The 16,850-nt window shown below is 34.3% G+C and overlaps 2 protein-coding genes across 2 annotated transcripts; one reads left to right on the top strand and one right to left on the bottom strand.

Annotated features, from left to right (window-relative positions):
• Positions 1-1,068: 1,068 nt before the first annotated feature.
• LOC130649656 (growth factor receptor-bound protein 2-like) lies at positions 1,069-11,566 on the bottom strand. Its single transcript, XM_057455988.1, has 6 exons — positions 11,353-11,566; positions 4,397-4,494; positions 4,212-4,312; positions 4,045-4,066; positions 2,681-2,849; positions 1,069-1,829 (listed from the first exon to the last, which is right to left on the bottom strand). Exons 1-6 carry the CDS (start codon positions 11,434-11,436, stop codon positions 1,656-1,658), a joined length of 648 nt encoding a protein of 215 aa, XP_057311971.1. The 5' UTR covers positions 11,437-11,566; the 3' UTR covers positions 1,069-1,655.
• A 133-nt stretch (positions 11,567-11,699) lies between these two features.
• Positions 11,700-12,683, top strand: LOC130649657 (uncharacterized). The gene has a single exon (XM_057455989.1). The coding sequence runs from the start codon at positions 11,855-11,857 to the stop codon at positions 12,269-12,271; it is 417 nt and encodes a 138-aa protein (XP_057311972.1). The 5' UTR covers positions 11,700-11,854; the 3' UTR covers positions 12,272-12,683.
• Positions 12,684-16,850: the final 4,167 nt, after the last annotated feature.

The following is a 16,850-nucleotide window of genomic DNA, read 5'->3' on the forward strand; positions in this document are numbered from 1 at the left end:
AATTTTAATTTTAAGCATTATAACTATCCTATCCTCTACAATTTTACAATATTTTCCAATATCCAAACATGGCTGAGACCACCAACTCACGAATTTATTTGTCCGAAAAGAGCAACGTTACGTTGCGCACGCTGCAGCGAATTGTGAAACGAAGTTAATAATTAACTTATATGAATCGGTGCGACGAAATATTTATGCAGATCCGGGCCCTATATTTACAGAATAAGTGAATTCGTTTTAGGCGTTTTTTTCCGTTTTTTGTGGCATAAAATGATGCGATTCTTCATGGGGTTGGATTTGCATGTACGATTTTTTTTTAATAAACAAATTGGAATTTTGGTCACATTTTAAGTTACTTGCTTTTCGGCTAATATCTAGCTAGATTCGAAGTTGTTGGATGGTTGCGTAATTTTCTTTGATTAAATTTTAAGTGTTTCTATCGCTGTTTTAAATCCGGGAAACAACGGATAAATAAAAAAGAACTTCAAAAATGTTTTTATCTTACTCTCTTCGTCTCTCTCTTCAATCTCTGGTTCCTCTCGTCTGATCCAGGTAAAACATCAACTGGCTAAACTCTACTAACCCCGTCTGGTCGAGGTGTCTCCGTTACTTTAACTGAATTTCAATATTTAGTTATTTTAGCGTTTTAATTTCTTTAATTTACTGAACTTTGTACAGAACTGAAGTTGCTTGATAATTTTTTATTTCAGTTCAGTTTCTTATTAGGCGAGTTGCTCATAGAAAAAATCGTGTATTCGAGAAAACTGCAAAAAAAATTGCCTCACATTTACCTCATTCTAGAATCTTCTTGGGACGAGCGCTAAAACCGTATTTTTTTTTTAGTAATTGGGTCACAAATTACGACTGCTTTTTTTAAAATAATTTTTTACAAAAATAAGAGTGACGTAACTAAATCCACAAACACATTTTAACCATATTTGGCTAAAAACACGGAAACTTATCACCACCAGCACGAAAATCAAACACGAGGAATGGTATGCCTCAAATGAAAAAAGCTGAAAAAATGGAGAAGAGTTTAGGAACTTCACAAAAAAAGTTCTAGACAACTTGCAGAAAAAATAAAAATCATATATGAAATTACTAAAAAATCTATTTACAAGAAAAAAATAGAACGCAAATTATGCGACAGAGAAAATTAAAATATACAATTTGGCACAAAATCATTTACATTATCTGCTCTTTCTTCATTCGGATCAACTAACGTTGAAGTGACGTCATTTTTTTCAAAAGTTCAAACTGACGTTGTTTTTAAAAGTTTGGACAAAATCATGCTGACTTGACGTGATTTTCTAACAGTTTGGACTAAATCACGACGAATAGACAAAACGTCGTCGAAAAATTGACAACTGGGTGCCGTTAAAAGAGCTAATAAGGTACTAATATTATTTTATTTTAAATATGTACGACTTACGACGAAGTGCTTTGTTCTAGATTTGACTGCCTCATTAAACACAGACGCACGTAAGGTTAACAAAAGACAACACAAGAGTTCGTGCAAATGTGATAAATACAAGTTGATAGCGGTGGGTGAAAGTTTTATATAAGTTCTTTTGTTTTCTACATTTACTTACACCAAATCATATTCATGTTTTTACACAGTACACAACGAATAAAGAAACGCTCTCTTGATCGTATCATCTTGTCGTGATTAGCTGAATGTAATTTGCTGGAAACATACCTTCTCGGTCGTTCACTTTCCCGTTCCACCAATGTTGGTCAGTGTTGTCGGAAACTTTAATAAGATCACCTCGACTGAAAGATAGCTCGTTTTCTTCCTGCGCCACGAAATCGAACAATGCACGACCAACCTAAACACGATTAACTCAAAATATAAACTACTTGTTTTGCATTACGTCTTTAACTGTTCCCGGAACAAGCAGCTTCTAGGGGCAATAATATATCACAGAGGAAGTAAAATACCGTACCGTAAATCCTTAATTAAGCATTCCACTCGAAAAGCGCCTACCCTTTTGTAGTTATTTTGAAACGCATCTGTCGAATAAACGATATTTGAATATATCAACAGAGCTTTAAGGGACTAAATATTTTAGAATTCGACATAACGGAAAATCATCTGCAGCATGAATTTAGTGTCATGTTTGTGTCATCTTTTCGTTTAAGCAGTTTGCTATTATTTTATTGACGTAGAGCAACCGTAAACAATTACACTCGGGGATGTTATTTACACCTGCTGCATATATAACATTTTTTTTTATATTGTGCGACCAATCAGTTTCCCAAACACAAGAATGGGATAATTTAAATAAGCGCCTCTCTTCATTTACCGCACCTCTGCAATAAGCATTCACCCTAAAAGTTAATTTAGGTGACGGAAGAAAATTATTACGAAATGATTTTTTTGTGATGCGTCGCAGCTTTTTTTAAAAACGTGGATAAAATATTGACCAACTCTATAAATTTTTATTTCATACCGAAAAATAATAACCTGCCAAAACAGACGTTCTGCTTTTAATGTTTCAATGAGTTCAAAATTTACACGCATGTTAATATAGCTACGCTCAATTCAAAGATAAAAAATCACCAGCCCAAAGATTTAAAAAACATGAAACTAAAGAAGGGTTTATTAAATAGACAGTACAAGCAAAATCACTACAGAAAATCTGTAATAAAAATTTTAAATTAAAAAAATGATTTATACCTCATGTGCGTTGGTCATGTCTTTTAAATATATAGTTTGTGAACGGCTAACTGAGGCTGCTCGGTGATATTCAACAAGTTGATTCAGAGAGTTAAATTTGACTACCCATAAGAAATACTTTCCAGCACCATCACGTAAGACTTTAAAATGTTGAACTTGATTATTGAATCTAAAATATGTTTTGTAAAATATTTACTACCATACTCCATAATCTGCATAAGGTTAAAAAAGACTTATTAAAAAATGGAATGCTACATATTAACCAGACATCTAGTGAAGGGAGATAGGGATGTGGGGAGTTTGAATTAGTTAATATTTCAAGTATTGAGTGCAATATTTATGAAAACAAAACAATAACTCTACATATAACGAAGGGGCTGTTCAAATGAAGCGAGCTTCCCCGGTTAAACGGGCTGCCCGCCTTGCCGTGACCTCGGTAGAAACAACAAGGCTTAAGTGAGGCAGCTCGGTCAGCTTGCCTCCATATGAACAGCCCCTTAATACATTTGTATCTCTACAACACACACTAGGTGCAACCAGTTTTTGTTTCAACTGGACTCATTATATTAACAATTTCGATGAAACAAATATGATGGTTATTTGATAACAAATTGTAATTCGTAAATATTTTATTTTGTTTCGTTTTTTAAAAGACATAGAGTACAAAGGCCATACCCCCCCCCCCCCCCCTACTAGGTAGATGTTGTAGCAAATCTTCAATAAATCAGAACGGATTTGCATGTGTGTGTTTTTACAGAAAGTTTTTTGAGTTTTTTGAAACAAATTTAAATAAATTTTAATGCTTGTGTGTACCTTTCAGCAACTAAATTCACCATTAACAATTCAGATTGTAAAAACCTGTAAAAACTAAACTAGTGCAGTGTAAAACACGTTCGTAGGCGACCGCCAGCAGGCTGTACACGAAATTCTGAATGTATGCATTTGTCATTTTCGAGTGCGAAATATTCAAATCCTCAAAATTCGCTAAGTTTTTAGAAATTTAGAAATTCGCTTAGTTTTTAGCTTAGAAAAAGTTTTTTCCGCGAAACTGCGTAAGAAATGTCTACCTGACAAATTTCAACTTTCGTGGTTACAAATTTTTGCGAATAAAGCTTTATTTTACATATCCCGGGTTCGGCAAAAATGTTTTTTTCTTTACTAGCGTTCCATCGGACCAAGCGTACGCGTGAGTTAATGGAGATAATAATTTATTTTATGGAGTTAATTAACTCCGTATTCTTCGCCACTCATTTCAAAGATGGTAGACGTTTGCAGCGAGTCAAGATTTCAGTCCCGTCACCGCTGGTGTGACCGCCTTCAGGCGGTTGATAGAGCAAGAATATAAAATAAAAAATCAAACTTACTTGACAGAAAGAGAGAAGTCACCTAAATAACAAATAAATACAAATAAACAACAAACAAACAAATTGTACAAAAACTTGAGAAAGCAAAAAATTTAAACAACAAACGAACACTTAATTATAAAAAAAATTTGTGACTGTCTTGGAGCAGCCATGTGAAAAACACCCACCTGCAGTACTTTCGCTATCTCTAAGCAAGAATGCTCCATCATGCTGTTCTTGTAGTAACAACTGCTCTGCTTCTGCTCTTCGAATTTTTCCATAATACCAACTGAAATACAATAAAAAAAATGTAAAAAAAATTTTATTAGAGAAAAAATCTTCACACAACAAAAACAATAAAACTATATCATACGCATGTGGCTTCATTTGTATATAATTTTTAGGGACGAAGCCTTCTTTTCCATTTTGTTCAGCTTTAAACCAGTTTTTATCATCTGTCATATTCAATACCTAAAATAAAATTAAAAAATAGTAACACACATAAAATGGTTAGATAGGATGAGAATAAGATTCTTTAAAGTGACAACTTGTATAACCAACTTCTATTATCAGGAAAGACCAAGTATTGATTGATCGAAGTAGGTTACAATTATTTTGCACAAACTTAAAGCGTCAGTATCAGGTCAACCTGTTCACATTACAGTCTGACATTGGTATAAAAGGTATAAAAAATATTACAGCCCTTTCATTGGACGCTTGGGAGATATCAGGGAGAACCAACAAAGAAAACACCGATATTTGTGTGTAAGTGCATCCCATTAAAATTAAATTGATGGTCAGTTGAAGAGAAGAAGAATGTTATTTATTAGAAACAGTTTCAAAAACTACATTTCATTGACTTTCTAACGGTGTCAAACCGTTTGAGTTACAACGGTTGCGTCGCATATTCGTACCAACATGTATTTAGTGACCTTTTTCCGATATTACTAAGTTGTATCGCTTTTAACAGTGAATCGATTGACTGTGGGACTTAATTGAACTGATTCTGGACTGTGACCTTATAAATGTGATAAATGAGCCAATTGAATTTTCCCTAATCCCTGAATCCAAAAGTCCAGCTGCTACTACCTTAACTTGGTGTAAGTCCCTGACTGATGTATCTAATGTCCTTCTTTAATTACTAAAGCTTATAATATTATATGTAAAAAATAAATAAATAGGTCTGACATTAAATAGTTTGCTAGTACCTATAATCTTCTTGAGTTTACAAAACCTTGAAAAATCATTATTTGGATATATTTTATGTTGTCTTGTCAAACAATGATATTTTCCAATTTTTTTTACTGGATCCCCCTATAAATTTCTGGTTTTCCTGAAAACAAGTGACAGGATATATTATGGGTAGTCACCATAAAATATAAATCGCTATGGTTTAATGTTGATGTTATGACCATGGAAAAAGAATACACTGAGAACTTATAATATTGAATGAAAAGTGTTACCACAAGTAGTGATCATCCATTTTTTACTCTATTTTTCTGATATTTTTATTAACGTTATCAGGGAATTCAATGAGAAATACTACACGTATACAGTTTTTAAAAAATTTTATATAAAAAAAGGTTTAAGGGCCTTTTACCAGGCTTGAAATTTAACATCATTTAATTCTAGTGAAAAAAATTTCTTACTTTTTCCTATAAAATTAACATAAGCTCCGTAAAAAGTAACGTTTAAAAAGAAAGCATTAAAAATAAATCGCATTTTAACAAAATCAGATTGTAAAATCAAAAAAATTTTCGCCTGCGCCATGCTGGAATTTTTTTTCTTCGCAAAGAAATTCGCTGACGATTTAGTTACAGTTAATTCGCTCTCTGTATAATTTAGCAATCCCTCTAATTTTAAAACAAAAACAGAAAGGTTAAAAAAACATAAAATGAAAAAATAAAAAATAATATGCAATAAAAACATTAGGTCAAAGGCATAAATAATTATTAAAGCCCAACAAATACTTTAATTCAATCGCCAAAAAAAAGGTAACTTGCGCTTTGATACTCCCCTCAGTATATAAGATTTTCCAGCAAAATCATATGAGCAAATTGCTCTTATTCAGATCGGTTTGCTCCATTGTTTTTTTTTTTTTTAAAAAACACTTCATCTAAAAAAATTGTAATTTTTTCTCCTTTTTGATGCATTTACTCTAATATCTTGCTAAGGACTTCTTTTTAGCATTAAAAAAAGTGTTGTAGGTGTGGGTATTATCAACACAACAGTGTTTGTTGTGTCATGTTTCGACAAAATGGAGGGAGATACATTTCAATTTTACTATGATAAAAAATTACTTCACAAGAAAAAGCTTTTAAATTTTTTACTTAAACCTGTAAATATGTGCTAAAAAATTCACATTGGTATGCAAAAAGTTTGAGATATTTAAAGGGGAACTCCAGTAAAAATCACTTTTTCCTTTTATATGTACTCAGAAAAGCATAAGAAATCAAAAACAACTTACTTTACTTGTTTTCCTTATTTAAAATTGTTGTACTTCGCATATTTGATTTTTTTTCTCATAAAAAACAGACAGGTGCAACTTCATTTAGGACTGCACATTGTGCAGAAAGTTTGAGCAAACGCAGAGAACATTCATGTTAAACTTATAGCTTACATTTAAATCACTTGTTTTTGTATATGTACTTAACCAAATGATCTACCAAGCGATCAAAGTTTTTATATTTGTTCTTCGCACTTCACATATAGTTCTTTTGAAAGAGAAATATAGGAAATAAAGATAAAAAATTGAAATATTGCCATTTCGTAAAAATGCCTTTTTAGATAATTAACGCAGACGAAGATTCTCATTTCTTCTTATTTCATTATTTGTACCTATATCCACACAACACAACTAAATAATGTTTTGTACATTGCTGGCGCCCGCGTAGTGCTCACGTAAATTCTCGTTACCAGAGCATTCTATTGCTCGCGTAAATATTAACATTTTGAGATAAGTGTACACGTTTTTCTCAAGAATTGATTGGTCTTTTAAGTGAAACTGAAAGGACATTTGGTGTGACTATTTTAAACCCTTCGTGCAACAGTTCATTTATAAAACGCGTGCAAGGTTAATCTTTGTTGTGCATTCATTTTGCAGTAGAAAAGTGGGGGACGTTTTAAATCGTGAACCCCAAACACGATGATCAAGTGTCTACTGGTATAGCGACTCTCTTAATCTTAACTTTCTTTTCTACATGTCCGAAATAGTATGCATGACTATACTGTCGTTTTCATAAATAGGAAAAAATGTACTTCGTTATCAAATTAAAAAAAATCTTTATCCATGTGTTAAATAAAACTAATAAATAAAATATCTCCTTTTAAAAAGGTACACGTCAGGTAAATAAAATTTATACAGAAAAAAAATATACCGCATGTGGGTTTCGTTTTTAAAATTGTTTAAATAACACTTGCGGCACAAAGAAAATAATCCATTAAATTTGGACCTGCTATGGTTTCTAATTGTTTCGTTGAATGAAGAAATTATCTACAATTAAATCCATGATAAATTGTCTGTTCCGCCTGTAAGTGCAGTTTTGCAGACTTTCGTCATCCGTGCTCCGTTGGCGTTTACCTCCGCATTAGTTAACAACAGTATGGCTGGATTTCTTGTGTAAGACCTGGTTACCAAGGGGCCAGGCAAAAGAGATTTTTGTCTACGAAGTTTTTTAACTAAGTCAGGAGTCAGTGAATTAGCTAGGATGGTCAGGTTGGCTATGAATAGGCTTGCTCATGGATTTAAAGGACCAGGACTATTCAGTAATTCTGAGATCTAAAAGTGTCAGACCAAGACGCAAATCTATTGGACGTTTTAACTGACCAAAGTTCGAAACGAGCTACACCTGAAACCATTTAGGTGTGTGCCAAGGCACACCCCTCTCTCGAAAAAGATGCCCTGAGAGACTAAATGTAAAGTGTTTTTAGCAAAAAATATGGCGAGCAAAATTGCTCGTGTAGACACTCTGACGCGAGCAATTAATTGCCCAGGAGGTTATTTGCTCATGGCAAGGCCTGCTATTCTTTGTTTTTTTAAAAAAGAAGATTTTTTGATGGAAGGATTTGACCCATTTTCTTAACAATTATTTTATCAGCGCTACTTTTAAACTTTGTTACTGTTTAGGCTGCATGCAATGCAGACAACACAGTTATTAAGACAGCTTTGTCAAAACAACCACTTAAAATCAGTAGCTTCTGTAACGCATTTATGACCTGCAAAAAATATTATTACCTGTTTAACCAACTTATCACGACACGGACATTATTCGATCATTCAATCATGCATTTCAATGGTTCTCCAACACCGAAAAAGTTCAACATCACATAAATTTGTTTACATTTGTGTGCAAAAAAGCGTGTGCGGAAGAAAAATATTGCTGAACTGTGAAAAAAATAAATTGGCTTGTAAAGTAAGAAAGATTTTTTATATACTGAAGCAAATGATAGTTTTTGATGAAAAGGTTTTTGATGAAAAAATGTAAAAAAAGCGATTATATATATTTTTTATTTTTTAAAAAGGAAATCTTTCGTTATGCATCAGTAAAAGACACCTTTTCACTTTCCACATTGTTATTAATTTTGCCCTTGTGAGGCACAAGAGGTTTAAAGTCGTATGACTGCAGTAGCTTTATAAAGTCTTTTTCATGAAGAGAATTATCCGGTTCTAAGCTTCCTAAGTTATAATCTTAGTCATTATAACAAGACATCTTATCAACAAACAATGTAAACAGTAAGTACACAAAACCGCCCGAAATGTAATGCCCATGAAGCTCATGGTTCTCATTTAAATTTTGTCGCGAATAAGGAAGGTGCTATTTTGTCGTTTTACTCTCAGTTTATTATTTGTGGGATTTTATTACAACTATATTTATCGAATAAATGATATAACTCCCACTGTTTTGAGTATATGACTATTAGGCCAAAGGAAGTCGTACTTCAGTTTACCCTTGGCCGCCTGCATGTATCTTTACCACCGCATGAAAAATGTCGTTATTTAAAAAAATGTCATTATTGTCTTCAATTTCCCTCCAGAGAATAAAAATATGAAGTAATCACTCAAAGAATATCTTAATAAACCCCTCTGACATGCTTTGCACATCACCACACCATCATCACTGAGGATTTCCAACAACAATTCGAATCACCGCGCATGACGTCATGCTTTATTTCCTGACCCTTTAATTTTTAGTCACCCCTGAGCCACATTCTTTACCCCTACATGAAAAAATTACTGAACCGTATAGTAAAACCTATAATAAAAAAACAAATAAACAAAAAAATAATTAAATATTCAATATACATAAATGATGAACATATTCATCACAGTTCCACAAAGAAAGAAATGAAATATACTCAATGCATCCTATTTCGAAAAAGCTATTGCGTAATTTCAATTGATGTTGCAATCGATCGAAAGTGTTCTTTTTTGAATGTTTTCAAATGTAATGTAGTGTGTTAATTTAAATTTCGAAGGGCCTTTGTTCCAATGCGTGCCATACAAAGTCGTGCGATCAAGCCTTGCCTCATTTGGATATGTCCCAGTCTCCTGAGGTTGTCTTTCGACGTTGTAGTTCCGGTTCGGTCTCCGAGGGAGGGACAAAATAATGAATAATGAAAATATCCTTGCATGGTACATCTGAGATACAGACAACGGTAAACTGAGGTACAAATTCCTTCGGCCTTAGGGGCCTTCGAAAATTTTTTTTGGGCCCCGTTAGCGGGATATCGCCGCTAAGATTCGCCCACCTCCCCCCTCTTTTAGCGGATTTCCGTCCTTGAAATATACACATTCGGATAAATCTTGGAAGGCACAGGGGCGTGTTTTGTAAATAAAAGTTATCGGAATTGATGACAAGAGGAATTATGCTCACCAACGACGAAGAATTTTCAGGCCACAAACAAATTTTTGAAATATCTCAATCCTTAGCGGATTTTTTTTTCAAACTTTAGACCCCCTCCCCCCCTTAGCGGTGATATCCCGCTAACGGAGCCCAAAAAAATTTTCGAAGGCCCCTTAGTCTAATGTCATGTTTATGTTTGGTATCGGGTAACTTAACCATGCCTTTATGTCCAATATGCAAATAAAGCGCTATAATGGCACAGTAGCTGTGCTGTAAAATATCTATGGACTTGGTTAATACACAGAAGACAGACATTTATGTTAAATATAAATATACGTGCTCTTATTTCGTTTAACCCTCCGTCATAACCAGAGATTTAAGTCTAGTCATTAAAAGAATAAATTATACATCATAGTAATAAATGTTTAAAAAAAATGTTGTTGAATTTCCGCGCCCGAAGGCGTAGGAAATTCCTTAAAACCGTTGTTTTTTTCTTTCGGAGCATTTTTGGAGAAAAAAATCGACCCTGGGATTTCACGTTCATCTGAGAGGAGGATAGTATTGGTATAACTGACTAACTAACTATCCCTGTCCCAAATGGTCAATTGCAACGCCACAGATTTAAACTTCGTACCCAAGCTCCCTAAGTACGGGGAAGTCATCTAAATAACGTTTCAGGCCAAAATTTGGCACAGTTAACAAAAAATTTTGATTTTTGTCACCTAAATGTCATTTTAGGCCAAAATTGGTCCATAAATTAAAACTACTTCATTTTTAACAAAAATTGGCAAAGTTAACAAAAGAAGTATGCTGAACATAATGGTGACATTAAAATTTTAATTTTTGTCACCTAAATGCCATTTTAGGTCAAAATTGGTCCAAAAATTAAAACTACTTTATTTTCGACAAAAATCGGCACAGTTAATAAAAAAGTATGCTGAAAATGATGGGTACATCAAAATTTTGATTTTTTGTCAACTAAATGTCGTTTAAGACCATAAACCTTTCAATCGCAAGACTTTCAACCATAAATGATAGGCTGCATTTTTTGTTAGCAATTTCTTTTAAAACGTTAGTTTATTATGACACGTTTCGTTTTGTTTGCGTTTGTTTGTGCTTTATCTTCAGAGCTTCATGCACCAAAACTCTTCGAATGTTTGGCATGATAACAGAACAAATTAGCAGGTTGTCATCAAATATTTTGGTACCGAGCGGAAATTCTTAGAGCCCCCAGGGCTTCTTGTTTCTGGTTGATTCGGGTTTCTCCATGCGAAATTTTAAGTCGCCCGCCAGCCCCTTGGGTTTTTGCGGCGTTTGCGGAGAGTCAGCACCCTTGTCCCGAAGTATTCCTAACACTAGATAGATAGATAGATAGATAGATAGATAGATAGATAGATAGACTATATAAGCTAGCTAGCTAGCTGGTTAAAAAAAAGTTTGATAAAAGTTTGTCATGTAAAAGAAACGAGAAAAGTTAGATACTTACTTTTAAAATCGAGCCTTTTCTAAATGGTAATTCGTCATCATTGGCACTTTGAGGAACAAAGTCATGAAGCGCAACGGCCTCCATAATGAGGGTTTACTAACAACTCCTGCCTGTGTCACTGTCTCCGTTCCTTATTTTCCTTCTTTTTGTTATATTCACAAAAATGTATGCCGATGGGATTGATAAAACGTACTGGTGGACGGATGCTTGCACCAGGCTGAGATGACTTGCTGCAGGCCTTTTCTGTGGATTTCAGTAAGTACGAAGTAGACACCACAGCCCTGAAAATGAGTTTTTGATTAAAAAAAATGCTTATCCACCAGTTCAGTAACGCGGTTTTGAAAAAATTTGTCGCTGCCGTAGTTTTGTGTAGGAAATAACAACAAATATGGTAGGAATTTATACTTGATGTTAGTGAAAGCTGAAAAGTTTATATGAATTTAATGAGTGATTAACGGGGAATTGGGGTAAATACTCCCACTTGCACTCTAATTGATCAGTGATGGAATCTGATAACTATCATAATCCAATGCGTAGTCCTGTTAATGGATATGGTCAAAATATGGAACGGATACTGGGAAGATGGAAAAACACAAACTGGGAACCGCTTTTAACACCTATATTTAAATTCATTGCCGACTACCCATTCACGTCTCTTTTTATTGGGGTTATCGCATGTTTTGCAAGTTTACCGTTATTGTTTTTCTTTGTTTTTGTCGTTATGACCTTTTTATTGACATTTTGCGGAGCATTTATTATATTTGGAACTTTTTCTTCATTTGCGTTTGGGCTGACTGCAGTTTTGGTGTTTGTTGCTGTGATAACGGCAGCTATAATCACATGTGGTATTGTTGTTGTATATGCAGCTGGTTTTACGTTTCAAGATACTTGGAATCGTTACAGACATTTACTGTTTTAAACAAGCAGCAGATACAAATCGATTTCTTTTATACTGGATCTTAAGCGAAAGAGTGTATATACAAATCTATCTACACTAAAACAAATTGTTGGTTTGATCAAGCTGCCAAAATGAAAAAAACAAGGCAAAAAAAAAGTTTTTTATCTCCTTTGTTATTATAAAATTTAGGAAATTTTTCAATATGTGCTGAGAAGGATGGATGAGAGAGGAAGTTAGGATAAAAAACGTTGAGCATGAAATAAATAAGTCTGTATATAGCACCCCTCAGAATTATGGTCATTGTATATATAATTTTTAATGCATGTATATAGTAGTATAATGTTGAATTCCTCAAAAGTTAAAATGGAGGACTGAAATAATGACTGAATAATAGGTTTCTCTAACAATTTAATTTAAAAGTAACTTTTATTGATATGATTGTTTTTCTTGCAAACCCAATTTTATTTGACAAACAATTCCTTTGACACGAACTACTAGGAGACATGTTTTAGTAGCTGGCAGCAAAATTGTGTGTCGTGATCAATGTATACACTTTGTCTTATTCCAGGAAATTAACGAGGCACAAAATTAACGCGAATTAGATACCTATGTGAGACTTTACTGTTTAATTACTGTTTAAAAAAAGTTTCTAGCAGTCGCAATACAAAGCTCACACATATAGCTGCTTGATTGACGCGAAAAAATATAGTATCGTCCTAATACGGTGCACCAAAGTCATGAAGTCTGTGGGGCAGCTAATATTGTAAAAGTTTTGAAAGAAACAATAGAAACTGATTGTCCATGAACCCTTTTAAGTTGTCACAGGTATTCGTGTTATTTCCGTGATTGGTAAATTTGTGCCTCGTTAATTTCTTGAAACAAGGTAACTTTAATAATAAATACAACATAAGAGATTATTAGGGACCAGAGTGTGATTACAAGATTTTTACCTTATCTAGTTGTGGAGTTCTCTGTCCCGTTTTACTAAAGGCTTTCTTTGACAGTACTACGATATCTTAGTAATGACGACGTGAGGTAGCTTGATTGATTATGACAAAGAAATCACAGATTCCGGTAACAATCAGCTAATCTGTCGTTAGAGTTGAAATGAAACAATACTTAAAAAAGGAAACCTTAATTTTCTCGCTGATGAGATGTTTGAGTAGCTAAAAAAGGGTTTCTAGCTATCCCAAGTCCCAACTCGTTTCATTGTAAGCATTCCTAGAAGCACGATTCTATTCTATCTGTCATGTTACTGGCGGTTGGCATCTCACTGGACCTTTTTTAAACAGGTCGGTGAATTCTTTATCTAACTCATCGTCACTTTTAGTTGGTTGCTCAGCAATGCTACATTTTTCAAAGCAATCTTTAATCGTATCGTGAGAGACTTCCTTCCAAGCATTCGCTGCCCGATTGCATGCGGAATACCAATTCAGTTCGCAATCTCCAATACAAAACTATCATCTGCGATCCGAGCCAACACGTAACGCATAAGCTTGTTTTGGTATTTTAGCCTATAAAGCTTTTAATTATGACAGCATCCAATGGTTGCAGGCGTGATGTAGTATCCTTGGAAGGAACACAATTTTGATCTTGCTGTACTTTCGAATCTAGCTCTATAGGTGTACTGCTGCGTCGTCCAATAATAATATCGCATTTTCACTTTGATGTATTATTTGACGGTTAAGCTTTCCCAAAATCGTTTTCATAATCTGTACTCGCATCCAGGACTTTACGTTCGAAAAATACTTAAGTAAGTAAGTTGCAGCATTTGCTTGCCGATAACATGAGGGTTTTTGCTTCTCAATATGACAATTTTTTTTTTAACTTTGCGACCATCAGTACTTACGAAAAATGCGACACTCATGCGACGCTGCCTCTTTTACCCTGTCCTTCACTAAGATACAACCGCCTTCATTTATATTCCAAATGTTCTTCAAATCATATCCTCTGCGTAGCTCTCTCAACCGCCTATGCGCAATTCTACGGTGATTTCTGACATGTCGAGAGTCTCCCCAAATATTTGTTTCTCGCGATTACCTTGAGTCAATTTCCATTTGTCAAGCCAACCATACGATGCTTTTCAGGTTGTTCTAAGGATGACTTGATGTGCGTAACTTCTTCCTTCAGAAGAGGTCCAGTGACACAAATGCCCGAGGCCTCGTATTTCCTGTACCAAGCGTAGAGTATTTCGTTAAAAGCTTTATATATCTAGTGGTTAAAACCTTTCCCTTGGAAGTTTTCATATTACGCTTTTAAACGAGTTTTAGTACGCTACAGCATTGGCTGCTTGAGTTTTGCCCATTATAAATTCGCCTGTAATGTCCCTGCATCTAAACTTTCTCTTCTTCACTGCGTTTAATACTTTAATCTTTCATCGGTTAGGCAATGTCTAGAAAACTTTCCAGCTGCTCCAGTGTTAGTGAGTTGTCTATATTATAATACCCGTTTACGTCTGTCTCTCCGTCACGCAAAATGGTAATCGCAGTAGCGAGAAACAAAATGCAGTAAATAAACAACGGCAAACAGGCTATCGACTAGTCTATATTAAAATACCTGTATACGTCTGTCTGTCTGTCACGCATTATGGTAGTCTAGCCGCGTGAGTAGCGAGACGCACGCAATGCGGTATAAAAAGGACGGGCAAACCCATGGATATTTCCACGGGCTAATGATTTATCTCTATTTTTCTAAATCATAGGCCTGATTTGTTACCTGAAATACACCAACAAACAAACCAGATTCTTATAAAAGCCTGAAACATTATAACCAAAATAAACAAAGACACAATGTAAGGGTTGCTAAAAAAAAGAAAAAAAAGGAAAACAGTTAAGGGGAAGATTCAAATAAAGTGAGAACAGTGTCTACAGGCTTTTTCTTTTACAAGAAAAGGTTTATAAGAATACAAGGCTGAGGTTTTGGGTAAACACAATAGGTCTATTGTTTAAACAACAGAGCAATAAGGAATAATGACCAGCCTGGTTAGAACTTTGATATTCTCATACATGAAACCATGTACTTTAATGTCAGAAATTTTCGCGAGTCGCCCCATTTGCGAAATTTATTTGTATTTCGCCGGAATTAATTTTCGCGAATTCGCCAAAAAAATTTTTCGCAGGAATTAATTTTCGCCAGTTGAAAAAAATAAAAAAATTTTTAAGGAAGCTTTTAGAATTGATTAACAAGCGCAGATCTTACCGAATAATTAAATGTTAAAAGGAAAGGATTTTTAAATACAGATGATTTTTAAATACAAGATCAGTGATCAATGGGAAGCTTTTCTTTCGTAAAATAAAATGATTGGAAGACATATGCATCTATATCTACTTAATCTTCTTCCTCCATGGAATCAAAAAGATCGAAGATGTTTCGATTGTCGCCTAGGGGTAAGTATATCTCATCTTCATCGCTTTATCAGCGCTATTTTCACGCTCGTCAAGAAACGCCTGTTTTTCTTCTTCTTGAATGATGTCGAAGGTAATTTCATCATCGGGAACCTGAGGGAGTAATGAGTCCAAATTACTAAAAGGATCAAGACACAGTTTGCTGACGCCACCTTCGATTGCCTCCAAAATTCCAGCAGCTCTCCATCCATTCATTATTACTTCTTTACATTCGGGTTTCGTCATATTGTTGTATACATCTGTTAACCATACAGCGTTAAATGACTTGAGCTTCGTTAGCTGAACACAAAACCGGAAAAGACTACCACAATATAAGACTAAATTTATTTTTACATTTTGCGACGTTATTTTGGCGATATTTTTATAAAAAAGAAGAAAACTTATTGTTTTTTTTACGTTAGTCACAATTTTCCTATTTCTTTTAACAGTCGACCCTTATTATCTCGGGGGGAACGACGAAAAGTTAGGGAGTAGTAGCATCAATTGTACTGTTTTATTCCTAAAACCTGAAAAATACAACACATGAAAATATTAGGCTCAAAAGGACTGAAAATATGATTTTTAAGACTTCTTTAGATTTTTGAAAAATTTCGCGGGTATTTAATTTCGCGACTTTAGGGTCTATTCGCGAAAATTTCTTCCCGCGAAAATTTCTGACAATATAGTAGTAGATTTCAAATCAACTATATACGGGGAGTTGATTTAATTCGCCTATACTGTCACGTTGGCTGGTAAAGCTGTGAAATTTATAAGTTTAATGCATCTGGTTAATGACCTAGACGTTCAACCTCGTCCCTAGGGTCCTATGGCCCCTGAGCCGCTATTACGGAGTGACCGCAAAATGCCCTGGGAACGAGGTTGCTGGACGTTGTGTTCAGTATTTTGAAGAAAAAAATAACATTACACGCTCGAGAAGTGTTAATCCACATGCGAAACAACTGTCCCCTGTCAGAAAATTAAAGCGAAAATAAATCGTCGTTAAGGCATATTTTTTTTTACAATTAATTTAAAATTTTTAAACAAAAAGTAATGTTAAATGTATACAGTAGCCTCTTGATAAAACATACCCCCGATATAGTGAACATCTCGATATAAAGAATCAAAGTCTATTCCCTTTGGATTTAGTCTTAAGAAACTCTTTAATCAGAAAAGATCAAAATTATTTTTCACGAAGGCAATAGTGGTAAAAAATTTTT

The sequence above is a fragment of the Hydractinia symbiolongicarpus genome, chromosome 7 (assembly GCF_029227915.1).
Source record: "Hydractinia symbiolongicarpus strain clone_291-10 chromosome 7, HSymV2.1, whole genome shotgun sequence".
In the NCBI taxonomy this organism is placed as follows: Eukaryota; Metazoa; Cnidaria; class Hydrozoa; order Anthoathecata; family Hydractiniidae; genus Hydractinia; species Hydractinia symbiolongicarpus.

Bases quoted from the DNA above. Each gene is read 5' to 3' on its own strand.
- LOC130649656 (XM_057455988.1), bottom strand. From the start codon at position 11,436: ATGGAGGCCGTTGCGCTTCATGACTTTGTTCCTCAAAGTGCCAATGAT. The intron at 4,495-11,352 runs GTAAGTATCTAA...ATTTTATTTTAG, and splicing joins GAAAAGGCTCGATTTTAAAA to GTATTGAATATGACAGATGA. The intron at 2,850-4,044 runs GTAAGTTTGATT...AACATATTTTAG, and splicing joins GACTTCTCTCTTTCTGTCAA to ATTCAATAATCAAGTTCAAC.
- LOC130649657 (XM_057455989.1), top strand. From the start codon at position 11,855: ATGGAATCTGATAACTATCATAATCCAATGCGTAGTCCTGTTAATGGA.